The 27,531-nt window shown below is 42.8% G+C and overlaps 2 protein-coding genes across 2 annotated transcripts; both read left to right on the top strand.

The window, feature by feature from the left end:
* The first annotated feature begins 265 nt into the window (after nucleotides 1-265).
* Nucleotides 266-10,913, top strand: si:ch211-199f5.1 (protocadherin-8). Its single transcript, XM_036561987.1, has 3 exons — nucleotides 266-2,650; nucleotides 4,486-4,684; nucleotides 10,318-10,913. Exons 1-3 carry the CDS (start codon nucleotides 266-268, stop codon nucleotides 10,656-10,658), a joined length of 2,925 nt encoding a protein of 974 aa, XP_036417880.1. The 3' UTR covers nucleotides 10,659-10,913.
* Nucleotides 10,914-11,684: 771 nt separating this feature from the next.
* Nucleotides 11,685-26,223, top strand: cnmd (chondromodulin). Its single transcript, XM_036561983.1, has 8 exons — nucleotides 11,685-11,762; nucleotides 11,878-11,967; nucleotides 13,254-13,394; nucleotides 18,794-18,937; nucleotides 20,924-21,037; nucleotides 23,446-23,596; nucleotides 24,122-24,291; nucleotides 25,999-26,223. Exons 1-8 carry the CDS (start codon nucleotides 11,685-11,687, stop codon nucleotides 26,221-26,223), a joined length of 1,113 nt encoding a protein of 370 aa, XP_036417876.1.
* The last annotated feature ends 1,308 nt before the right edge of the window (nucleotides 26,224-27,531 follow it).

Here is a 27,531-nt window from a genome sequence, read left to right as displayed (position 1 = left end):
GTGAAGAGAGAGAGAGAGAGAGAGAGAGAGGGGGAGGGAGAGAGGGAGAGAGAGGGGGAGAGAGAGAGAGAGGAGAGAGCGAAACAGTGAGAGAAAAGCGAAGAGAGAGCGTGCGCGCGCGAGAGAGAGAGAGAGAGAGAAAGAGAGACAGAGAAAGAGAGACAGAGAGAGAGAGTAATAGTGTATGTGCGTACATTAGTCTCCTGCCTGCGCGCGGACAGCCCGGACTCCTCTCTCGCGCTCTGATTCCTCTCTCGTGGTTCGGATGGAGGTCCCGCTTATTGCGGCGCTGCTGCTGCTGCTGTTGTGCGCGCGGCGCGCGGTCTCGGAGCAGCGCGCGGTCCGGTTCGAGATGCGCGAGGAACTGCGTCCGCCCGCGCGCATCGGTTCTCTCTCCAACGCCACTGCCGGCGCGCGCACCACCTCCTTCAGGCTCGTGAGCGCAGCACTGCCGTTCCTGCGCGTGTCCGAGAGTGACGGTGCGCTCATGTTGACGGAGCGCGTGGACCGAGAGGCGCTGTGCAAGAGGAGCGCACGTTGCGTCCTTGCGCTGGACGTGGCGCTCGTGTCGGGCGAGCGTTTCGAGCTGCTGCGCGTGGAGGTGGAGGTGCTGGACGTGAACGACCACGCCCCCGCGTTTCCGAGCGCGGAGCTCGCGCTGGAAGTTTCTGAGGCTGCCCCGCTGGGCACACGGCTGCCCGTAGACCCTGCCCACGATCCAGACTCGGGCACCAACTCAGTCCAGAGCTACCGTCTGTCGGCCAGCGGGCACTTCGCCGTGGAGACTGTGACCCGGGTGGACGGGGTGCGGTACGCGGAGCTGGTGCTGGTCAGGCCGCTGGACCGCGAAATGCAGGATGTACATGTGCTGCAGCTGGAGGCGGCAGATGGTGGCCGGCCACCCCGCACTGGCTCCACCAACCTTACGGTCAGGGTGTTGGACTCCAATGACAACAGCCCGGCCTTCGAGCGCCCACTGTACACGGTGGAGCTGCCTGAGGATGCAGTACCTGGCCACCTGCTGCTGCAACTGCACGCCACTGACCCGGACCAGGGTCCAAATGGTCAGGTGGTGTTCGACTTCAGCAAGCAGGCGGGCACAGAGGTGCGGCGGCTTTTCCGGCTGGACCGGCGCTCGGGTCGCATGACGCTAGGCAGCACTGTCGACTTCGAGGAGCAGGTGGCATATGAGATTGATGTCCAGGCAGCCGATTTGGGCGCCATCCCAGCGCCGCCCACCACCTGCAAAGTCATCGTCCGTCTGCAGGACGTCAACGATAACCGGCCCGAAGTCAGTGTGGCTCCAGTGGCCCCAGCGCCAGACGGTGCAGCACGGGTCAGTGAGGGGGCAGGACCTGATGCATTGGTCGCCGTGGTGACCATCTCTGACCGAGACAGTGGCGACAATGGGCGTGTGGCCTGCACCCTGCAGGGGGCACATGGGCACTTCCGACTGCGCCGCGCCTATGAGGGAAGTTACGCCATAGTGACCGTAGGAGGGCTGGACAGGGAAAAGATTGCCCAGTACAACTTGAGTGTGGTGGCTGAGGACTTCGGCTCACCACCCCTGCGCACCGTGGTCCAGTACACCATCAAGGTAACGGACGTCAACGACAACGCTCCAGTTTTTGGCGCCAAAGCATATGAGGGCTTCATAGAGGAGAACCAGCTGCCTGGAACGTACATCACCACGGTGGTAGCCAGTGATCCAGACATTGGCCTAAACGGGGAAGTGACCTATGATCTCCTGGACAGCGACACCGATGCACCGTCCCGCTTCGCCATCATGAACCAGGCAGGACATGTGTATGCACTGCAGAGCTTCAACCACGAGGTCACCCCCAGGTTGGAGCTTCGTGTCCAGGCAAGCGACCGAGGGTGGCCACAGCTCAAGAGCAGTGCTGTCCTGGTGGTCAATGTGGTTGACCAGAATGACAACGCTCCAGCCGTGACACAGCCTGTCCTGCAGAACGGATCGGCTGAGGTTCTGCTGCCCAGGGATGCCGGGCCAGGGTATGTAGTCACTCGCATCAAGGCAAGGGATGCCGACTCAGGTTCCAATGCCCAGCTGACCTACAGACTGGCTGAAGGCGCGGATTCTGGGTTTTCCATTGACCAGGACACAGGGGAGATATACATGAGCCGGAAGGTCAGTTACGACATGGATGAGGAGCCAAGAGTGACCGTCACTGTGAACGACAACGGGATCCCATCACTCACTTCAACAGCAACCATCCGCTTCGCCCTCACCGAGAGCGCCCCATCCAACGACAACTACTACAGCGATGGAGAGCGGGAGGACCCTGGGCGCTGGGCTGCATTCATCCTCGTCTTCACCCTGACTGGCTCCTCTGTCCTGCTGCTCGCTGGTGTCTCCGCATATTTCTTCTGCACCCGTAAAAAGAGCCGGAAGAGAGCAGCAGCGGAGACGACGGACCCGGCAGACCGACCCTACACAGAGAAGGAAAACAACGTCGTCTCACTCATATCCAACCAGACGGCCAACGTGTTCGACTCTCACACACTGACCGGCAGGGTCACTACAGGATCGGCGGAAATGATACACAACAGTGTGGAGGCGAGCTCGGACGGCGTCGAGGCCACAATTCTCTACAAATCAAAATACAGGACTGGTGTTGGTCAAATGGACGTAAGTGCGGTTTCTATTTTCGTGTAATTGAATTATTTATCTGTTATTGGCTGCTGTGCTGCATTAGAGTCAATGTAAAGTCATTTGTGGTATTTTTGATAAAATAACGGGTTATTCTACCATCGCAGTGGCAAGAAAGTTGATACGTAATTCAAGTGTAGAACATGGTCTGTTATATTGAACATCAATCATGTTACACCACTGACCGTAACACCACTGACAGCCATTAAGCTTTTGTAAAAATTGTTTATTTGTTATTGTATTATAGTTTTATTTGTTATTATATTATAGTTTTAAAGCATATTTCTTGAGTAACACCACTGACACAGTCTTTTTTGCAACACATGAAGCCAGGATTTTATCCAAAATGATCAACAGGATAAAAGAAATTATACAAAATGTTTAAGTAAAATGTCTAAAAGAAAAATATGAGATTCCATGCAGTGCAAACTTGTCAGAGATAGTCTTTATTTGGAGACCTTTTATAATTAACAAATTTTTATCAAAATAAAAGGCTATATCTATCTATCTATCTATCTATCTATCTATCTATCTCTCTCTCTCTCTCTCTCTCTCTCTCTCTATATATATATATATATATATATATGTAATAATGTTAACATGAGACAGACAATATTTTGATGCATTTTTGCAATTTCAACAGATAAACAAGCACCAAAATTGTTGTTTGGCATCAAAGTAATACATCAGCATCTGTTTTTCATGCACAACATGACTAAAATTACTAAAAAAAGAGATTAAGAATTAAAGGTTTTCATGGTTAATTTACGTAAACAAAACAACAGAAATCAACTATCTGTGTTTGTTTTTGTTTTGAGTTCTTTTTCATGGCTTCATGATTGCGATGGTAGAACAACCAAAATATGCTCTTCTGTTCTTCAGGTATTAGCATCAGCAGCTTGAACTTTTGCTGTTTCAGTACAGTAGGTGACGCTGGGTGTCTTTTACTCTCTTGACGGGAGGGAGAAGAAGTCTAGCTGTTCACTCACAACAGCACAAACCAGTGGGACAGTTAGCAGAGTTAGCTAGCGTTAGCTATTTTCAAGGTTGGAATTACGGAGAGCAGAAAAGGTTGTGAGTTTGAGGAATGTCTCAGGAGAATTTGGGGGGAAAATAAACACATAAACCTCTGAAAAGACTTTTTTTTTGTTTTTGTCGTTTCGTTTTTAGGAAATGCGTACATGGAGGGACGTGCACCACTACGCCATCTGCTGGTTGCATTCAAAACATTTTGAATCTCCATTCATTTCTACCTAGAGATTTTTTTTAAAATTTTAGATCGAAGATCATTTAAAGCTGGAACTTTTCTGAAACAGTCACTTTGTATCTAAACAAGCACAGCAGCTATGAATACATTATGATAGCAGAAAATTTTACTATTTTTATTATTTTATTATACAGTAACATAACTGTGTAGATTCAAATTAAACCCTTTGAGCGGTGCTCTAGCGATGAGAAACACTCGTAAAAACTGTGTTTATTATCCTTTACTGTCAGCCAGTTATTTGGAATATTGATATAGTGTCAAATATAACTCAGTATGGGGGCAACATGGCACGTTATGTTGTACATGTAATGTACATCACCTCCAATCCATTATTAACCTACAATTTGAGCAAAAAAACAGCAGGGGGCAGTCTGACCACTTTCCATCCCCATAATAAGAATCAGTATCAGTATAACTATAGATAACAATTGATATGCTAAAGTATACTGTGATAAGATTTGTATTCATATCGTTCTGCCCTATTTATGAGTGAATGTGGGTTCAAAAGTGGTTCATGTATCCCAAATCAGCGTCTGTCTGTCCTCAGGGCTACTCCACGCTGCCCGGCTACGGCAAAGAGAGCACACGGCCGGTTACGGTGTGGAAGGGAAACTCCATGGTGACCGTTGCTGCCCGTGACCCGCACATTAGCGGCAAGGACAGCGGGAAAGGGGACAGTGACATCAATGACAGCGACTCGGACATAAGCGGAGAAGGAGCCAAAAAGGACTACTCATCTTACAAAGGTCAGCTGGTCAGACTATTCAGCTCCTGGCTTAACACAAACGACAAATAACTATAAGATTCAAAATCAAAACTAATTTGAGGAAACTAAATGAGAGAGAACAAGTCATAATATTAGATTTGAGGGTTTAAAAAAACCCCTCACTCGAGCCACATCTGTACATCTGAGGGTTTAACTCACTCGAGCCACATCTGTACAAGTTCCTTAAGGGCGCTAACAGAGATTAGCATTATCGCTGCAGTTGATGAATGCAGGCTTCTTCTGAAGCACATACAAACTCTTCTGCTTCAAACAGTGCCATGTAAAGACTTTCTGTGTAAGCAAAATGAAAAAGTTCATATTCATGTGTATGTAATGAATATTGTACAAAGGCAAGCTTGGCTCAGCTAATCAGACATAAAACTAGTCCTAGAATTAGAACTAGTACCGACTGCAGACTGGGGGAAGCTGGAGCTAGTTGCAGTGAGTCGAAATGGTAAAATAATCAAGGGGGCATCAGTATATAATACGTCATAACACATATAATGCAGATAGGCTGAGTGAATCTACAGTTTGTGCTAGACGTGAATCACCTTCATCTGAGCTAACTTGTTTTTGTCTTATGACCTTTTGGTGGCGCTGTTGTTCTCGGGTCCACAGAAGTCTAACATAATCAGACTTATTTTTGATGTCTTTTCTCTTTGAAAGAAAAGGAGGACTTAACCCAAATAGCAAGTATACATTTGCCCAATGTTGGCTTAGCGGCATTACTTTGGCATAACATCGGTAAATCATACTGGGCCAACTATTACACTGGCCTGACATTGGCTGGCAGCCAATACTGGACGGTGGGCCTGCGTTGGCCTGATGTTGGCTGGCAACCAGTGTTAGTCTTAACCCAAATAGCAGGTATATGTTAATCTACAGGCCCCTAGAGCTAACATACAGGCCCTTAGAGTTAACATACAGGCCCCTAGAGCTAACATACAGGCCCTTAGATTTAACCTACAGGCCCCTAGAGCTAACATGCAGGCCCTTAGAGTTAACATACAGGCCCCTTGAGGTAACATACAGGCCCTTAGAGTTAACATACAGGCCCCTAGAGCTAACATACAGGCCCTTAGAGCTAACATACAGGCCCTTAGATTTAACATACAGGCCCCTAAAGCTAACATACATACCTCTAGAGTTAACATACATACCTCTAGAGTTAACATACAGGCCCTTAGAGTTAACATACAGGCCCTTAGAGTTAACATACAGGCCCCTAGAGTTAAAATACAGGCCTATAGAGTTAATATACAGGCCTTTAGGGTTAATATACAGGCCTTTAGAGTTAATATATAGGCCTATAGAGTTAATATACAGGCCTTTAGAGTTAATATATAGGCCTTTAGAGTTCTTTCTGTTTTGTAAACAATCTGATATTGTATAATGTATAATGTTCCTAAAGTGCATCAGTTGTCCACACAAGCTTGGAAGTTTGCGTGCTTAATCTTACTAGCAAGCTAGCTACCTTTCCAAATAACTTCTGATCTCCGTTTGTTTTAAACCTTGTTTCCTGCTCAAATCATGTAGCCCATATCCAAACAAACATCTTCCGTACAAATCTTCATGGTCAAAAGTTCTCTATGAAACCGTGAAGCCGCTGTTATGTTTGCCATTCATGACAATGGGCGTACTGTCATCGGATTGGCTGAACACAACATAGCAGAGCTCTCCATTGATATGAATAAGTTGCGGTGTGGTGAAATTGCAAGTGGATGTGCACCGTTAGCCCTGCTAGCTCGTTTATACTCGCCGCCTCTGATCCAGAGTTGGGACTCATAACTGTTTCACTGTTTTAAAAAAAAATACCCCATAATACTGACTCAGCTTTGTAGCATCTTGATGACCAATTACTGTGTAGTAGTGTTTCAACCTCCCCAGTAACATAAGAGCGCACAGTGCGTTTGTACAGAAGGACCGAGCGTTTGCAGTGTGTTGGCCGAGTGCTGTCATTTGTGTTCGTGTATGTTTCTGGCCTTAGTTTTTCCACCCTAATAAGTCTAGGTTCCAGCCTAAATTTAGCCAAAATTTTGCATGGTTGTCCCAAAACAACATCATATCTGGCCCTGAGAGACTACAGGCGTAGAGGAGAGAGTGGGCCTCGATACTCCACTGTTAAAAGCCAGTGAGCTTCTGTAGTGCTGTTCTTCATACGTGGCAAGTCAAGTTTATTACATTTATAAATAATGGAGGTAAAAGCAGAAATATTTATTCCAAAGTAATTTTAGACCATTTCTGTTGGTCCATTCATCATAAAATTTTGACACAGCATAAAGGACAACTGCCTGTTTCAAGTTATGTCAGAAAATGAAAAATGGAGATTTTGTCCCAACAGCAAATATACACACCGATCAGGCATAACATTCTGACCACCTCCTTGTTTCTACGCTCATTGTCCATTTTATCAGCTCCACTTACTATATAGGTGCACTTTGTAGTTCTACAGTTACAGACTGTAGTCCATCTGTTTCTCTGATACTTTGTTAGCCCCCTTTTACCCTGTTCTTCAGTGGTCAGGACCCCCATGGGGTCACAGAGCAGGTACTATTTGGGTGGTGGATCATTCTCAGCACTGCAGTAACACTGACGTAGTGGTGGTGTGTTAGTGTGTGTTGCGCTGGTCTGAGTGGATCAGACACAGCAGTGCTGCTGGAGTTTTTAAACACTGTGTCCACTCACTGTCCACTATATTAGACACTCCTACCTTGTCGGTCCACCTTGTAGATGTAAAGTCAGAGGCGATAGCTCATCTGCTGCTGCACAGTTTGTGTTGGTCATCCTCTAGTCCTTCATCAGTGGTCACAGGACGCTGCCCACAGGACGCTGTTGGCTGGATATTTTTGGTTGGTGGACTATTCTCAGTCCAGCAGCGACACTGAGGTGTTTAAAAACTCCAGCAGCAGTGCTGCGTCTGATCCACTCAGACCAGCGCAACACACACTAACACACCACCACCACGTCAGTGTTACTGCAGTGCTGAGAATGACCCACCACCCAAATAGTACCTGCTCTGTGACCCCATGGGGGTCCTGACCACTGAAGAACAGGGTAAAAGGGGGCTAACAAACTATGCAGAGAAACAGATGGACTACAGTCTGTAACTGTAGAACTACAAAGTGCACCTATATAGTAAGTGGAGCTGATAAAATGGACAATCAGCATAGAAACAAGCAGGTGGTCATAATGTTATGCCTATATACACATATTCAGTGTGCTTACAGACAGAGGACAGTGAGGTAAGATGAGGCCTTGACATGAGGTGACTGAAGGCTTTATCTGTGTGGGCTTTTGGCCGGCCGTGCGTCTGTGGACGATCTGTTAGCGGAGGGGTCAGTGGGGCAGCGGTGACTCATCATTCAATATGCTAAAGCACTGCTTGGCAAGTGCAAATGAAACAGAGGCACAAAGGAAGGAGAGGAAGTGACTTTGAAATGAGGGGAGTTGAGATCATTTCTGTCTCAGAGAGGGAGACTGTATGAGTCACACTGAATCCGTTCCGCAGTGGAAATGACAACAAAATGCGGGATTACTGATTTACAATCATACCGTACCGAACTGCAGTGCCCAGTGGAAAAACGCAGTTTTGGTACTGACAAAAATTACTTCAGTACCTTAAAGTATCGAAAAAGTCAGTGTTATTCAATACCAAATTTCAATAATGCATCGGTCTTATCTGCATCCAAAAAGGTCAATAAATCAATAAATATACCAACTTCGAGTACACTCTTAAAAATGATGGTTCTTCAGGGTTCTTTAGTAAAGAAAATGGTCCTATATATAAGTATGAACACTCAAAGAACCCTTTGCATGATTAAAAGGTTCTTTACATCATGAAATGGTTAGTCAGATTGGTAGAGAATGGTGTCGATGGTTCTATATAGAACATTTATGAAAAGGGTTCTTCTAGTGTACGATGTCAAGCTCATTACAATAGAAGAACGCTTTTCAACAAGGTTCTATATAGAACCATCTACAGCATCAATCTGAAGAACCATTTCATGATGTAAAGAACCCTAGAAGCATGCAAAAAAGTATTGTATCTGTAACCTTTATCAAGACTACATACAACTGAAAAAATATAAATAACATAGAAATAATTGCATTTTACAAATACAACCCCGTTTCCAAAAAGTTGGGACGCTGTGCAAAATGTAAATAAAAACAAAATGCAATGATGTGCAAATCAATTAAACCCTGTATTTAATTGAAAACAGTACAAAGACAACATATCAAATGTTGAAACTGAGGAATTTAACATCACCTCTTCTTTAACACTCTGTAAGTGTTTGGGAACTGAGGAGACACTGCTGTAGTTTTGATAGTGAAATGTCTTCACATTCTTGTTTGATACAGGATTTCAGCTGCTCATCAGTTCAGGGTCTCCTTTGTTGTTTCATAATGTGCCAAATGTTTTCAGTGGTGACAGGTCTGGACTGCAGGCAGGTCAGTTTAGTGCCTGGAGCAATGCTGCTGTAATACATGCAGAATGTGGTTTGACATTGTCCTGCTGAAATAATCAAGGCCTTCCCTGAAAAAGACGTCGTCTGGATGCAGCATATGTTGCCAAAACATGTATATATCATTCAGCATTAATGGTGCCTTCACAGATGTGCACGTCACCCATGCCATGTGCACTAATGCCCCCTATACCATCATGAATACTGGCTTTTGAACTGTGCACTGATAACAAGCTGAGTGGTCTTTAGTCTGGAGGACACAGCGTCCATGATTTCCAAAAAAAATTTCAAATGTTGATTCGTCAGACCACAGGACACTTTTCCACTTCCCCTCAGTCCATTTTAAATGAGTTTAGGCCCAGAGAAGGCAGCAGTGTTTCTGGATCCTGTTTATATGTGGTTTGTTCTTTGTGTTTTAGAGTTTTAACTTGCATTTGTGGATGCAGTGATGAACTGTTTTCACAGACAGTGTTTTTCAGAAGTGTTTCTGAGTCCATGCAGTGATTTCCACTACAGAATCATGTCTGTTTTTAATGCAGTGCTGTCTGAGGGCCCAAAGATCACAGCCAGCAAATACTGGTTTTTGTCCTTGTCCCTTACATACAGAGATTTCTCCAGATTCTCTGAATCTTTTAATGTTATTTTGTACCGTAGATGATGAAAAGCAGATGTTCTTTGCTATTTTATGTTGAGAAACGTTATTCTTGAATCGTTGCACTATTTGATTATGCAGTCTTTCACAGTGTGGTGAACCCCTCCTCATCTTTACTTCTGAAAGACTCCGCCTCTCTGAGATGCTCTTTTATACCCAATCATGTTACTGATCTGTTGCCAATCAACAACCAGGTGCATTATACAACTTTACCAGTCTTTTGTTGCCCCGTCCCAACTTTTTTGGAATGTGCTGTTGGCATCAAATTCAAAATGGGCATATATTTTCAAAAAAGAATACAATTTCTCAGTTTCAACATTTGATATGTTGTCTTTGTACTATTTTCAATTAAACATAGGGTTTAAACGATTTGCACATCATTGCATATATATTTGATAAATACATTTGGAATATATTTTGTCCATATGGGAGCTCACATATCCATAATAAACACTTCCCGAATCAGGAATGACTGGGTGTTTGTCCCATCTCATCCAGGTCTCTGGGCGTGTACCAGCGAGTGCCGAATCCTGGGTCACTCAGACAGATGCTGGAGTCCGTCAGCCGCTCGGCCCAGCGGCGCCCGACACCTGTCCACCTTCTCCAGGGCGGCACCGTCCCCACTCAACAGCCGGCAAGGACCCGTCTACTACGAGAGCCAAACATCCAGGACGGCGGCCCTGCAGAGCGTGGCAGAGAGCCGGCAAAGCCAGTGCGACTACATCCACATCTGCTCTCCACAGCCGCAGAGGAGAAAGGACAGCGAGGAAATGGAAGCGTTCACGCACTCGACAAAGCCCATCCCAGCGAACAGTCCCGGGAGGTTCGCGGACGCATGACTATGCTAGGTGTTGTGGTCTGTGGTCAGTGTTTGTATCCTGGGCTGAACACAAGGCATTTTGTACATAGAGAGTATATTTTTTACCGACGGTATATGAACTTTTAATGTTTTGGTATTTTTCATGGCATGTTTTAGCTAGAACACAACCCCAGTTCCAGTCGACCTCGATACGTCACGTGGGTGACATCGTATTAATAAATGTGATTGTATTTGTATTACATTTGGTCACTGTGTTTCAGAAATAAAGATTTTCAAGAAAGGTCTGCGCTGTCTTGGAGCACGACGTAAAGGTGTGAGGCAATTAAAACAAACAGCTTTTTGGTTCTCCCATATATGTACATGTCTTATTGACATATCCAGATCATTTATTGAAGGAAAAATGTACAGTTTTTTCAATATTTGTGCATTAATTAAATGGATAAGACGTTAATTATGTCGTTCAGAGCGGTTTGGTGTGAAACGCTCTGTTCTAGAGAAACTTACCGAGTCAGAACTGTTCACAGTGGTGGTGATAGGAACCAGACGTCCACCTCTAAAAGCTCCCTCACAGAAAGTTCCTACATGAAATGGTTATGAATTCACTGCCTGATGACTGAGACACTGTTTTATGATAGTTTAGAGAACTTAAACTCCATTCATGGTGGAGGGATACATGCAGGGCGCTGTGAGGCAAAATAGTCCCCAAAGAAAACTTATTATTTCAGATTTTCCACTATTTTCCATCATCAACATTCCATATAAACTCAGAAGACTCGTGTAGGTTCACTGGTGGTTCTGGATAGTAAATAAAGTGTCTATATCTGTGTTGTAGTCATGGCGACCCCTGGTTCCTATCACCACCACTGTAAAGACATCTGAACCATTTCAGACCAAACCACTCTGGATCTCTGTGTTTACATCTCACACACTCAGTTATCCAGAAATTCAACAGAATTGGTGGACTTCCCTTTCAATTCAAGTGAAGCTTTGAAATGTGTCTCAGTAGAAGGTCAATAGAGCTTCACTCCCTCACTCCTGCGAGGAGATGGTCAGCGCCAGCGAGAGTGAGAGAGACAGTTCCTGTGGAAAAATCCTGCTGGCGTTCACATCACTTTGCGAGGAAGTGCCAGACTGCGGCATTTGCAAGAACTGGGTGGACGTCTGCTGTGAGGTCGCGGTTTGCACTCCGTCACCTGTACAGAAGCCCTGAGATGCAGCTCAGTCCACTCCGCTCAGAGAAGCAGGTGAGCTCCACGATGGGAGACGGCTTGGAGAAAACTCCAACAACCCCTGAAGGTCCCGGAGATGTAGAGCGAGCCTTGTCGCCAGTAGGTTGACTTTGTTTACTTTTGCCAGCTTACAGCTTGGATTTTTTAATCAAAGCCTGACCTCTGCTTTGTGGTCAGAGTTTATATCTACAGTAGTGGTCAAAATGAAGAGTTTTTCATCTTAAAGTTGATGCTTATGTATGAATTTATTTCCCAAAACAAAAGTCAAACGCAAGGCTTTTGAAATTTAAACAAAAATACTAATTAGGACAGTTATAGTTAATATGTAGTTAATATAATAGATGATTTATGGTATCAATTCATTTTTAAACAAAATCGTCAATTTTACCACCTAGAAAAAGTCAGTTGGTGCAACCACATGTTAATAAATAAAAATCATATTTTAAAGTTATTTATGGCACCTGAAAATGTGTATAAACTAGTCTTTGTACTTGGACACCTGTCCTTGAACTCAAGGTTACACACAACACATGCTCATGATTTTTTTAGGGTTGCATCACCTGACTTGGTAAACTGAACCGGCTCAATGTTACTCAAAAATGACCATTTTTTTATATTTGTGATGGAGCATTGACCTCGGCATTGCACCATGAAGGTCATTTGGGGTCTTCATCATGATGCAATACACAATCCACGCGTTCTTAAAAGCATGTCAGAATAAAAGTCCTTTGTTCTTGGTTGTCCCGCAGGACATTTGAGGGAATGTTTTGAGTTGAATATTTTTACATCTGCATTATTTTAAGATATTAAAAACATGCAAATTATGAAGTATTTAGAAATGTATATGGCTAACTTACCATTTCTAGTAGTTGACTTAGTCTGCATTTATGGTTGGACGGTCACACCACCTGACATTTTTTAACTTTGAGAGATAGAAATGCATAAAATGAATTCTATTTTAATGAAGAAAAAAATATACTCACATACGAAGAGGTATTGTAGAATAATGTGTTGTATGACAAGTATTTATTAAATTAATCAAGAGGAAAATATATTTTCACACTTTTTGGTCCCTGTTTATTTCCATATGTGTGGTGCCTTCACTGTTATTCTCAAATGTGAACAGGGAAAGTGAAGATAAGCTCTCCAATGAGTAGGTGTGTCCAAATTTCTGACTCCTACTGTAAGTTGCTAAAATCTTAGCAGACCACCTAGCAGAATATCAGACCACCTAGTAGAATATCAGACCACCTAGCAGAATATCAGACCACCTAGTAGAATATCAGACCACCTAGCAGAATATCAGACCACCTAGCAGGAGAATATCCTCCAACTATGTCAGCATTTATTCCAGCCACGTCTGAAGTCCATTGTGTGTCTGTAAGGCTTGCGGGGGTTCAGGCCTGAAGCCGCTCGGGAACAGCTGTCTCTGGAGAACCGGAGTGGCAGTGCTCATCACTGGAGCTGGACTTATCCTGCTCGGAGCCATCGGAGCGTTCCACCTGTGGAAGGACAACGGAAAACAAGTAGGTGCTGCGTGTCTGACTGGCACCTATTCAGCAACATGATGCAAGTTCTCCAAACCAGAGAGCAGCTCAGGAAAAATAACACTCACTGTAGCCTCCGAACTCTGGAGGCCTGTTTCTGACATTTAAAGAAGAAAAAATAGCCCACAGTTTTTCTACTTCTTGCAGCAGTTTGACAAACTTTTGACATAGTAAGTCATCATTATGTCGATTCAGATTTTTAGAAGGAAGACATGCTGAGAGAAAATAAGTTACTTCTATAAAGTAAGTGAACATTTTGATAAAATAAGTCTTTATTACTAATTAAGTCAGCATTTTGAGACAGTCATTTCAATAAACTAAAATTATTTCAACAGATTGAATCAGAGGTTTAAGAAAATGTCTTTATTTTGAGATACTTAGTCAAAATTTTGACATACTATGTCAGAAACAGAGATGGAGAAAATTGTAAGGTTTTTTTCCTTGTCTAACAGGTGCAGTTTGCTTTTTGACATAGAGAAAACTTCCATTATTATACACTCTTTTGTTTAATTTCAGGCTGTTAGCTCAAATGAAGCACCTCACTAAACCCCAACTGCACAGTATGGTAGAACAGAGCACTGACCATGGCATATTGTCCAGGCTTCTATGTTCTGAGGGTCCTATATGTCCTTATTCCCACATTTTCCAGGACACAATTCTATGTTCTCATGGTCACGTGTCCTCACTCACATGTCCTCGAGCTCTTCAGGAGCAGAACGTGCCCAGATATCACTGGGATCCAGTTTGGAAAACAAAGTAAAAAGTTCTCACAGTATGAATTTTAAACAAAGTCATTCTGTTGTATTTGTGTAGTCGGGGTTTAGTGAGCTAATAGGCTGATTAAAGCAATAGATCAGATTAAATCAAATATACAGCCCCCCCCCCTCCCTAAGTGTAGCCAATCAGTCAGGACATGTTGGGTGTCTGAAGTTTGCTGCTTTAGTTTGACGAGGCTAACATAGCTAACTGCTAATGGAAGCTTATACCCCACCAATTAGCATGGTGCTAACTGAGTGCCTGGATCACTTGCCTCAAACTGTGTGGAGTTGTTAAATAGTCTCTAACAGACTTTCTTCCCAGTGAACAAAGACGGTTCTTCGACATCTGCTTAAAAATAGTCAATCTGTCTGGATTACTTCGTTATGATGTTATGCACATCAGTGGACGACCAAAATAATCAGTTTCCAGCCCGTCTGCTTTGGGATGCATTTTTCTGTCACCCCACAGTGTTCATAGTACTCTACTGCGTCATTAAAAAGACCCAGTCCCTTTTCACCCCCACCCCTACCACTCAGCCCTATCCCTTCCATTCTGCACGTTCACATCTAGGGGTAGGGTGTCCTGATTCTTGTTGAGATAGAGGGGTAGGGCGAAGTGTTAGGGCTACATGACCCTCCAAACGGAGGTTTTTCAGAGACTCTCTCCAAACAAGCAAGATGGAGCACAAATGTGAGAATTTTCTCTGTTAAAAATCACAATAACCATCGTAATTATCATAGTTTAACGTTGTTTCAGTGTATTTTGGTCGTTTTCTTCATAACAAGCATAAAAAATCCTGAGTAGTGCTGACGTCTCGCTAGCTAGCTAAATTCCCGTTCCACCTTAAATGGTGCAGCAGTTCTGACGCCTGAAGTGCCAGAATGTAACTGCTGCACCCATTTAAGGTGGAACTGGAATATTTGAACAAGAATCTGGAGAATATCTGAGTTCAGCTTCATATCACTGAAGAATTAGTGGTGGGTGATAATAAATAATTGCCCCCCCTCTTTGAAGATCATATGATGCCCTAAATGTAACTAAAGCCCAGCAGTGAGGAGCTGAACTTTACCCTCCTCTGCTGTCACTGCAGACTGGCAGGGTCTCCTACAGAGCAGCGCTGGTAGCTGTTAATGAAGTGATGCTCTTTTTATTTGAGGGTCCCATTTCAGAGGAAGATTTCAACCACTACCCTGTAACTCAGTTCCAAAGGGTAAGGAGACACTTAAAAACAAGGGGTAGGGGTAAGAATAAGAAATGGGACTGGGCCCACGTCTCCATGTTGGTGGGTGAGCTGTAACTCTGATTGTGCTCTGATAGAACTCGTCTCATCACCATTACTGCAGATACAGCCCTGCAGGGGGATAAACACCAACAAAACAGACCAGAATGACCACAAAAACATGAAACGATATGTAGACTCTTCAGATGCGTCTCCAGAAAACACTAAGAGAAGATTAGCTAGATTGGTGGACTGGAATACTATCAATAGTTAACCTGTAGCTTATAATTACCTATAATCAGTAAAAATACCAACCCGTGAGTAATGCTATGTGGGATGGTGAAATACAGTATAAATGTAACTCTCTTCATTCTGAGTGCTGGAGCATCTCATAACAGAGACAGATGAAGGTCCAGACCAAAGAGTGGTGGAAGCTCAGCAACCTGCAAGCTTCAAAAGGTCATGAGTTGATCTTAGCTGATGGCTAATGTCACTGAGGCTTTGAAAAAGGTTGTGGGTCAGTGTTGCTGACCAGGGTTATACATCTCTCTATATGGAGACTTAAGAGGCTCATGTTCCCAAGGTCCTTTATTGTCTGATTGAAGTGTCTAGAGCATCAATAGCACTATGTATCTTATATTCCCAGCATCCTATTTTCCCAGGTCCTATGTTCCAATTAAGGGTCCTATATTTCCAGCAAGTCAAGAGGCTTTTTTTGTCATTCCAAGTACAAGTACACAGCATCCTATTTTCCCAGGGCCCTATATTCCCAGGATCCTATTTTCCAGGCTTCTATCTTCTGAGGATCTTCTATGTTCCCAAGGTCTACGTTGCCTCAGTCGTGTGTCCTCGAGTTCTTCAGGAGCAGAACCCTCCCAGATATCAGTGTGATCTGACACTTTTGATTAGTCTGTTACTCAATATTTTGAAACTATGACTTCTGATTTGCAACTTTCAAACTGGGCTAAATGTAGTAAACTACTCTTCTAAAAATTATGGTTCTTCAAGGGTTCTTCAGAAAAGAAAATGGTTCTATATAGAACCATGAACACTCAGAGAACCCTTTGCATGATTAGAGGGCTCTTTGCATCGTGAAAGGGTTCTTCAGCCTTTATCAGGACAGAAGCGAGTGTTGTGGGTATTGATACTCTGTGAAAATGCAGTTATGATCTGATATCTTGTTTATGTGAAATACATTGTGTGTGAGAGTCTGACTGCAGACGTACATGGTTAATGTAAAGTACAGTGCAGATCACAGTCAGTACGTTTAGTTACATCTGGAACCTTCATTACACACAACTGAACACATAATAACTAATACTGATAAATGCATTTTAAATATATATTTAACAAATACATTTTGGTCATTCTCATACATTGAAAAAAATATATTTGATAAATATATTTATAGCCAGCAGCCAACAAGTCACAATCGCACAGAAGTGACAGCACCTAGAATTCTCTCCAGTGTACGGTCGATTTGCAAACTCACTGCCATAAATCAGCTTCTGTATTATTATGCAAATTTAAGTCCCACATCAAGTTTAACTCATTAGCGCAATTTGATAAGTATTCGTTTCCACTGTTCATTTCTTTCTAAAGAATTGTGCCTCTCTGTGCGCTGAACACTTCCAGTAGAGTTTTAGCACAAATGACAGCCTGTTGGTAAAAGAATGCTGAAACTATGTCACAGCCAGGTGCCGTGAGGGACTGCAGTAAGATCTTGTGCCGAAATGGCTCACACTGTGTTTGCGTTTGCAGTGCTCAGTGAGCACGGCGGTTTTGGCTTCTTATGGTGGCATCCAGGCTCTAATGATTATGCCTTAAGCATGCCCACCTAACAGCTCACTGCAATCTAGAACTGAGGGCTCGGGGCCCTCAGATGCTGGAGAAAACAGATCGAGGTCCTTCAGTGAGGACACATTTATCGAGAACTAATCCAATACTGTGACATTCAATTCAGTTCAGCTCAGTTCAGTTTTATTTGTACAGCTGTTGTCCCAAAGCACATAGAACCTAGAAGAACCACAGAGAGAAAAGAAGGAACTCCCCAAGAAGAGCATAAAGAAGAACCACCGAAAAGAGCCAAGATTCAAAAGTAGAAACTCACTAAGAGCAAAAAGAAGAACCACTGAGAGGAACCAAAGATCAGAAGGAGAACTTCCCAAGATCATGGCTCAAAAGGAGAACTTCCCAAAGAGCAATAGCAAGAACCACTGCGAGGAACCAAAACTCAGAAGGAGAACCCGTTCTCTTCTGGTCTGGAGAAACGATCTGGAAGTTGAAGGTGTTAAAGTATACAGTCTCCTCTGAAAGACCGATTCTATTGTTGTTGTTATACACTGAAGGTATTTAGGTTTGAGATCAAAAGATAAATCTGAGACGATAGATCAGAATTTCAGCTTTTATTCCTGATATTTACATCTAGATATGTTACACAACTTAGAACATGACACCTTTTGTTTAAACCCACTCATTTTTCAGGTGAGCAAAAATATTGGAACATGTGATTGACAGGTGTTTGTTGTTGCCCTGCCCTGTTCTATTGACTGTTTAAACAGTTAACAGCTCAGTCAACAGTTAATGGTTGTCAGTTAATAGTTAACAGTGTCACCTTTGAATAAAGCATTTGTTGTTAAAGAGGATAAACTTAAATGACCAGAGGACAGTTTATGGCAGTAAAACCAGCCATTTTGAAGCTGAGAAACAGGGAAAATCAATCAGAGCCGTTACACAAACACTGGACAATACAAACATCCACGCTACATTTTAGGAATTGAGTTTGTAAAAGAATCTTCGGTAAAAGCCTGGAAAAGCATCACAAAAGTAAAATGCAACTGTTTGGTGATGTCAGCAAGTTGCCGGCTTAAAGCAGTTATTGCAAGCAAGGGATATACAATCAAATATTAATTGTTATTTACTTTAATTTACTGTGAGATGAAATAAAAGCTGAAATTTTAATTTGCTGTTTGCCATCCGGTGTGGTCCAGAGGTGGATGGGTTCCCCTTCTGAGTCTTGGTTCCTCTCAAGGTTTCTTCCTCTTGCTCTTAGGGAGTTTTTCATTCCCACTGTTGCCACTACCGACGCTTATGGGGGCTCAGACCCGGATTTTTCTGTAAAGCTGCTTTGTGGCAACACCTGCTGTAAAAGCGCTATATAAATAAACTTTGACTTGACTTGACTTGAAATTCTGATCTATTGCCTCATATTCATGTTTTTATCTCAAGCATTTCTACAGTGCATAGCAAAGCCAAAAGAACTGGCCTTGCTGCTCTAATACTTTCACAGGAGACTCTGTGAAAGACCCTCAGAGTTAGGTCTGGTGGAATACCAGCAGTTTTAACTGTATACAGTGTTCGATATGAGGACCTGACTCCTGTGTCTCTCTTCTGATGTCAGCAGGTGATCAGCGTTCACTACAGCGTGAGCGTTAACGGGAAACAGGCCAACGCTTCCATGGAGATCGACTCTGCAAACAACCTGGAGAGAATCAGAACAGCCAGCGGAGACGGAGAGGTGGTGGAAGTTCATGATTTTCAGGCGGTGAGAATTGCCTAGTGTGGTCCAGGTATCCGGTAGTAAAGCAGGAGAATGATTCCATGATTAAGGTGCCATTTAACCCTCTGGTAACTGTTAAAAACTCCTTTTATCATTTGTCAACACAGGAACAACATCTCATTTTTACAGCGTTTCTTTTCAGACAGTGGCTTTTTAGCATGGAATTAGCAAATACACAAAATGTGGTTAATAGCATCACAGCAGAAGAACAGTGAGGGTGCCATAAAAAGCATTTATGCAGCATGGCTCTAGAATGAAATGAGCTGTTTTCCTTTTTTGGGGGCTCATGAGTAATCTGATGAGCTTGGCTCTGATTGGCTCACACAGAATCAACATGTGGGAATAGATACAGCAGGAAAATAAAATGATCTTAAAATAAGGAAATAAGCTCTCATACTGTTTAGTTAGCTATGCTGGTTACTTTTTAGAGTGCTAGTAGCTAACGTTAGCTACACTAGCTACTCGCTTTCGATCTCGACAACAACACAAAGTAAATTAAGGCTGTTCTCACTATGAAGCTCTCATTTTAAGATGATCTGCTTCAACTGGATAAAGTCTCTCAGCAGGGCTGCTTACAGGCTGCTGTTGGGGTTTTGGTGCTAATAAAGGTGGAACTGCGTCTCCGTCTCTTCAGGGTCAAACGCTGAGCGAAGGTGGAACCGAACATCCGTTTAAGAATCTGGGGAACAGGAAGCCCCTCAGCCTGGTTTAAAGATGATCATCAGCTGCTGACAGTTCGGTTCTTGTGAAGGGAATGAAAAGTGCCGACGTTCCTTCACAGCCTGGAGCTGCATTTCTGCACTCAGTCTGACATTTTCATTGCTGCTGCTCTGTTGTCGTTGTTTTGCTGGGCTAGAAAGTGGCCTGATGTATGTCAATTTCGGGCACATAACTATTAATGATTCACAAGTGTTATATAATAGTAATTTTGGTATCAGCCCATTTTATCTTCTTTTACAAACGCAGGATCTGTATTTGAAGGAGGAGACAGCAGTGTTTGAGGTTCAATGTACCAAACACTCCTTATACAATTGCACCCATGTAAAATACAGTTTTCCATTCTACACCTCCTTTAATGACATTCTGATCTACAACCCCAATTCCAAAAAAATGGGACACTGTGTAAAATGTAGATGAATGTAAATAAAAACAGAATGCAATGTTTTGCAAATTTCATAGACCCATATTTTATTCACAATGGACTATAGAACACATATCAGATGTTGAAAGTGAGACATTTTACTATTGAGATGTGTTGCTGCCATCAAGTTCTAAATCTGATATGTGTTCTATGTTCTATTATGAATAAAATATGGGTCTCTGAGATTTGCAAAACATTGCATTCTGTTTTTATTTACATTCATCTACATTTTACACAGCGTCCCAACTTTTTTGGAATTGGGGTTGTACTTACTAGTCTGTAATTAAGATAACAGGGCTAAACTTTCAAAATGACCTCATCAGTCATTATCACAATATCAAAGAAAATAAAGATTCAGTGAGAATTCAGATCTGTTGATCATGTGGCTTGTGGAACATTCCGGATGTTTCATAGCGGTGGATGTGTTCAGGTAACAGGTTGTCTGAATTTTGTGAGACTATGTACATAACAATATAACCTATAATGGACGACTTGTGAAAAAGTGTTTAAAGTGTGAGATGTTAACTGGATTTACACATGAATGCAAAAGTGGTCTGATTTTGAAGTATTTTAATGATTAGATTTGAAGGTGTAGTTGTAGTGGGTTGGGACTGTTTTCAAAGTGCTGGAAGGTTTTATTATGGTTTTAAGTTATTAATCTGAACATCGGTTGTTGTGAAGGACACTATGTTTAAAAGTCTTTTACTTACATACATATTCCTGAATGTGACATCAGTGGGACACAAATGACACCCCAATTGTGGAATCACCCAGAAAGACTTGAAGGTTGCAGAAATCACACCTAAAATCGTCTCTGTCATGCTCTGAAGGGTGTTACTGCAGTCTGGTTCTCCGGAGAAGACAAGTGTTACATCAGGTCCCAAACTAAAGCTAAACTTCCTGAGTTGGGAACGTCGCACAAGGACAGCGTGACGATTCAACTGGTATGGAATTAACAGGTTTACTCTGCTTTTATATTACAGACAACCCAAACGCTCATCTTCTCATAGTGAACCGAGACTGTTAGAGCTCAGAATTCAGTTCAGGCCTTAAATATCAGACAAAGAAAAACAAGAAAACACTCACCTCTACGATAACGCTAATATCAGCCAACTAAACATTACTGATATCCATTTTTAGTAACCAGAAACCATTTAGAGGGGCTACACACTTAAAACGGTTCTTCAAGGGTTCTTTAGTTCTATAGTAAAGAAAATGGTTCTACATAGAACCATGAACACTCAAAGAGCCCTTTGCATGATTAAAGGGTTGTTGGCATCATTAAAGGGTTCTTTGCATGGTGAAAGGGTTATTCAGATTGATGGATTGTGCTGTAGTTGGTTCTTTATAAAACCTTTTTGAGAAAGGGTTCTTCTACTGTAACAAGCATGACATCGTAACAATAGCAGAACCCTTTTTGGTGCTATATAGAATCCTTTTCCAAAAGGTTCTATATAGAGCCATTTACAGCACATTCTCCATCAGTCTGAAGAGCCCTTTCACCATGCAAAGAACCCTTTAATCATGCAAAGGGTTCTTTGAGTGTTCATGATTCTTTATAGAACCATTTTCTTTACTGAAGAACCCTTGAAGAGCCATCAATTTTAAGTGTGTAGAAGGCTTATGGGATTGCTGTAAAAACATTATTTCAGGATTTGTTTTAAGTATATATATATATATATATATATATATTTTGTAAAAAGCTGTATTACCTGCATTATGTCTCAAAATAAAAAAAAATAAGAGTCTTCAAATGGAATAGGACACTTTCGCCTGACAAAATTATTTAATAGATAAAATAATCTCATGTCAGAATTCACAGCAGTCTCATAATGGGAAATGTTCAATATTTAGATTAGATTTAAGATGATTTCACTTATGAAAGTACAACCCCATTTCCAAAAAAGTTGGGGCGCTGTGCAGAATGTAAATAAAAATAGAATGTAACTATATTCAAATCATGAAAAAATTGTACAAAGACAACATATCAAATGTTGAAAATGAGAAATTTTATTGGTTTTTGGAAAAATAAATGTCCATTTTGAATTTGATGCCAACAACACGTTCCAAAAAAGTTGGGACGGGGGCCTGTTTACCACCTCTTCTTTAACACTCTGTAAGCGTTTGGGAACTGAGGAGACGCTGCTGTAGATTTGAAAGTGAAATGTTTTCCTGCTCTTGCCTTCACAGATGTGCCAGTCACCCATGCCATGTGCACTAATGCCCCCTATACCATCATGAATACTGGCTTTTGAACTGTGCACTGATAACAAGCTGAGTGGTCTTTAGTCTGGAGGACACAGTGTCCATGATTTCCAAAAAGAATTTCAAATGTTGATTCGTCAGACCACAGGACACTTTTCCACTTCCCTTCAGTCCATTTTAAATGAGCTCGGGCCCAGAGAAGGTGGCAGTGTTTCTTGATCCTGTTTATATTTGGTTTCTTCTTTGTGTTTTAGAGTTTTAACTTGCATTTATGGATGCAGTGATGAACTGTTTTCACAGACAGTGGTTTTCAGAAGTGTTTCTGAGCCCATGCAGTGATTTCCACTACAGAATCATGTCTGTTTTTAATGCAGTGCTGCCTGAGGGCCCAAAGATCACGACCAGCAAATACTGGTTTTTGGCCTTGTCCCTTACATACAGAGATTTCTCCAGATTCTCTGAGTCTTTTAATGATATTATGTACCGCAGATGATGAAAAGCAAAAGTCCTTTGCTATTTTATGTTGAGAAACGTTATTCTTGAATTGTTGCACTATTATATTGTGCAGTCTTTCACAGAGTGGTGAACCCCTCCTCATCTTTACTTCTGAAAGCCTCTGTACGAAGCCTTTTTATACCCAATAATGTTACTGACCTGTTGCCAATCAACCACCAGGAGTTTTTTTTTAGCATTAACAACTTTACCAGTCTTTTGTTGCCCCCGTCCCAACTTTTTTGGAATGTGTTGTGGGCATCAAATACAAAATGGTCAAATATTTTTCAAAAAACAATAAAATTTCTCAGTTTCAACATTTGATTTGTTGTCCTTGTACTATTTTTAAAAACTTATATAGGGCTTAATTGATTTGCACATCATTGCATTTTGTTTTTATTTACATTTTACACAGCGTCCCAACATTTTTGGAATGGGGTTGTATAATTTTTTGCAAGATGCGACCTTTAACATGAGTTTGGGGTTAAACTGAGCGTTAGGAGTAGGTTTAGGAAAAGTCATGTTGACGTTGGATGTTAGATGTTAGATATTTATAGCAGGTCAGTTAATTTTTTTACAATGGCCTCAAAGGATCTTTTAAATGTAGCTGACAGATTTTACATCCTAACCTTTATTTTACCTTTTATTCCATCAGGAGGAAATGGTGCCGCTGAAATCAGATGAAGACCCTGTGATCTGGGTGGCATCACAGGATCCTGTGACAGACAGGAGCTTCCTGAGCTCTCAGATCCAGAACTTCTGCAGAGACCTTCCAGTCCACTGGCTTCACGCAACTCACCCAAAGGGTATTTCCTGTTCCTCTGTCAGTGAGAGTTGAGCGTGTGGGTAGAAGGTGCCCTGTTACATTGATGAGTCCAGTTGTACAGTGTTTCACAACGACCACAGCTGGGCTTCCACAGCGTAACAGGACAACCTTCCCCCGGAGCGAAGCCCCCCAGCTTCAATCACTGTAATTCTGACAGGAAGTGTCATCAGCCTCAGCTGAGGATGTTCAGTCGATTAGAACGACGTGTAACACTTTACAATAAGGGTGCATTAATTCATGCATTATTTAATGCGTGAGTAAACATTAATTCTTACACAAGTCATCATGAATATGCATGAAGTAACTGTTTCTCACACAAGCCGAAAGAACAATTTTTCAGTCAAACTTTTCTGGAAGCCAAAATTTCAGTGTATCCCAGGTTTTAGCCTAAGGTTTGCATTGGTGGAATGTCTGAAATGTGGATATAAAGCTGTGTAAAGTTTGTCGATGACGCAGAAGGCCAGTCTGGTTATGTGCTCTGGTTTATCTGTGTCTGCTGGTGAAGCAGGGCGGAGGAGGAGAGATGTGTGGCGCGTGAGACGGCAGAGCGAGGCAGAAGAGTTTGAGGACGGAGGGAGGAACGTGCAGAATGTCACGGCCAGCCCAGGCCTGGAGGAGGACACGGTGGAGGCGGGATCTGCGGGATCTGCGTACAACCCTGAAAACCCTTACCATGTGAGGCTCATTCACTACCACTCATTTACATTTAGGGCATTTATTTTTGCAGAAGTGTAGAGGAGACGTGCTCACTTAGAAACTTATTTACACTTAGAAAATCAACATTTATGTTTTCATTCATGTTTTCTTTATGTTTTCATATTTTTTGATATTGGGGAACTAGAAAATGCATGTGTGTAGTTTTTAGTTTATTTGTGTTCAAGAGGATCATGTTTGTATTTAAACTTTAAACAAATTTAAAAGTATTACAGCACTACTCTTGTGTCATTGTTAAGTACTGGATGGTAAAGGTTAAATTCTTGCGGAAAAGGGCCAATCAGGAGTTGTTTTTCTCCATGGTATCTAGGTAGATATAACTAAGCAAGCTCTCCTATTGGTTAGAACTTACAGAGCTGTAGAGAAGTCCTAACACATTAGATTAACCATCAGCAAAGTGTGAAATCCAGGGAGTCCTGGGGGGTCCAGGACCCCTAATTAACCTCTTGGACCCCTGAATGTCTCAAAATGAAAATTCTGGGGGTCCCTCTGTTAGGTGAAAAACAGACGCTCAAATCCAGATTCAGTGAAGCTCACTGTTTATCTGCTTCCCCCACAATCAGCTTCTGTCTCTGGTGTTCTTAACTAACTAGAGCTGCAGCACTGCTCTGCCTCAGGGTGGCGCTGTAGCAGACTGGTTCACCCAGTCGGTCCTTCATAGCCTAGAAACTGTAACTCTGCCCGGATTCCTCTGAAAAACTTTACAATGAGCTGCAGCAGATCTGTAAATCTGAAAACTCGCCCAGTTTCCCAAGAGTTTGGAGTGAAGAGTGACTGTTCCTCATTTCTCACACTGAAGACAGAAGAGGAGACGAGGAAGATCTCAGTTACTGTGAGGAAGAGCGCAGAACCGCACTAGAACAGAGACTCTACAGAAGAGGAGACGAGGAAGATCTCAGTTACTGTGAGGAAGAGCGCAGAACCGCACTAGAACAGAGACTCTACAGAAGAGGAGACGAGGAAGATCTCAGTTACTGTGAGGAAGAGCGCAGAACCGCACTAGAACAGAGACTCTACAGAAGAAGAGACGAGGAAGATCTCAGTTACTGTGAGGAAGAGCGCAGAACCGCACTAGAACAGAGACTCTACAGAAGAGGAGACGAGGAAGATCTCAGTTAGTGTGAGGAAGATCGCACAACCGCACTAGAACAGAGACTCTACAGAAGAGGAGACGAGGAAGATCTCAGTTACTGTGAGGAAGAGCGCAGAACCGCACTAGAACAGAGACTTTACAGAAGAGGAGACGAGGAAGATCTCAGTTACTGTGAGGAAGAGCGCAGAACCGCACTAGAACAGAGACTTTACAGAAGAGGAGACGAGGAAGATCTCAGTTACTGTGAGGAAGAGCGCAGAACCGCACTAGAACAGAGACTCTACAGAAGAGGAGACGAGGAAGATCTCAGTTACTGTGAGGAAGAGCGCAGAACCGCACTAGAACAGAGACTCTACAGAAGAACAGCTGATAAAACAGACATTTACTGACACTGAATCATCAGCTGAGAATAGGAGTGGACGTTTAAGGTTGGAACAGGAATATTTGAATAAAAAGCTGGAGGATAGGAAACCAACACGTTTGAGCCCAGTGTGCAATTATTTATGCGGATTTATCACGGACTACATTTTCAGTAAGATGGAACACTGGGTAATACTGTCTCTTCTCTCCTGCAGAGACGGCAGGACGGTGAGACAGGGACCATGGTGTTTGACCCCATGCTGGACCACCGCGGGATCTGCTGTACCGAATGCCAGCGCAGTCACACTCACTGTGAGCGGATTTGCGAGCCGCTGGGGGGCTACTGGCCGTGGCCCTATAACTATCACGGCTGCCGCGTGGCCTGCAGGGTCATACTGCCCTGCCGCTGGTGGGCCGCCCGCATGATGGGGCTCGTCTAGGAGAGGAACACAGTTATAACTGTTAGAGCTCAGAAAAGCAACATTGTTAGAAATGTGTATATTTATTTACTAATTTTCAGGACGTGAATTGTTGGTTTTGGGGTCACATTACTATCATAAATAGGGCCTTGTGTCTAATGCAAATCAGAAAAAATGGTAACTACTGTAAGGCAGTGTTCACAAGGCTACATCACACCTACATAAGACCTTCATGAGGTTGCATTTGCCAACTTTGATGTCAAGTTGACAACATCTCTGTCAGGTGACAGTGATTCTGTGTCCTGACACTTTCTGAAGTGAAATAATAGAGCATGGCCAAAAGAAAGGGCCCTCCTCAAACTCTTGCTGCAAAGCTGGAAGCATATAATTGTGTAAAATGTCTTTGTGCTGCAGCATCAACATCACCCTTCACTGGAACTGAGGGGCCCAAACCCTGATAAACATCCCAGCTCATCATCCCTCCTCCACCAAACTCTACTGTTGGCTCTGCATTCCGGTAGGTAACGTTCTCCTGACATCCACCAAACCCAGACTCATCATCAGACTGACAGATGGAGAAGCTGATTCATCAGTTCAGAGAACACAGTTTCCACTGATCCAGAGTCCAGTCTCAGCGCTTTACACCCCTCCAGCGGCACTTGGCATTGCGCATAGTGATCTTAGGCCATTTTATGAAGCTCACAACACACAGTTCTTGTGCTGTTGTTGCTTCCAGAGACAGTTTGGAGCTCTGTAGTGAGAGATGCAACAGAGGATGGGTGTTTTTTACGTGTTACATGCATCAACACTCAGTAGCCCCACTCTGTGAGTTTGCGTGGTCTACCGCTTCGTGGCTGAGCTATTGTTGCTCCTAGACGCTCCCATTTCACAATAATAGCACTTAACATTATTAAGTGCAATTTTATACACCTGTCAGCAATGGGTGTGGCTGAAACACCTGGACTCAATAATTAGAAGGAGTGTCCACCTATGTTTGGCCATGTAGTGTAACTTGCCACGTCTGGCGAGTTGAACAAAAGTGGTCTTTAAGTGACCTGCACTAAACTACAAAATCAGTTGTTGGTACCTGCTATGTTCTTTCTCTCAGAAGTGTCACAAGCCAATATGAGAAAACAATCAGTGTCACCTGATTTAGGTCATGTCGACATTAAAGTGACGCCTATTGGAATAAGCCTTTATAAGTGTTTCTGCAGGTTTATATGGGTGTTTGTCAGTTGTCACAATGAGTTTATGTAGGCCTTATAAACACTGAATGAAACATGTATTTGCAAATATTCAGTATTCCTGTAAAAGTCTTTTTTAATCTTT

The sequence above is a fragment of the Colossoma macropomum genome, unplaced genomic scaffold, assembly GCF_904425465.1.
Source record: "Colossoma macropomum unplaced genomic scaffold, Colossoma_macropomum, whole genome shotgun sequence".
Classification (NCBI taxonomy): domain Eukaryota; kingdom Metazoa; phylum Chordata; class Actinopteri; order Characiformes; family Serrasalmidae; genus Colossoma; species Colossoma macropomum.
The sequence above is the reverse complement of the archived record's forward strand: the minus strand, read 5'-3'. Positions and strand labels throughout refer to the sequence as shown.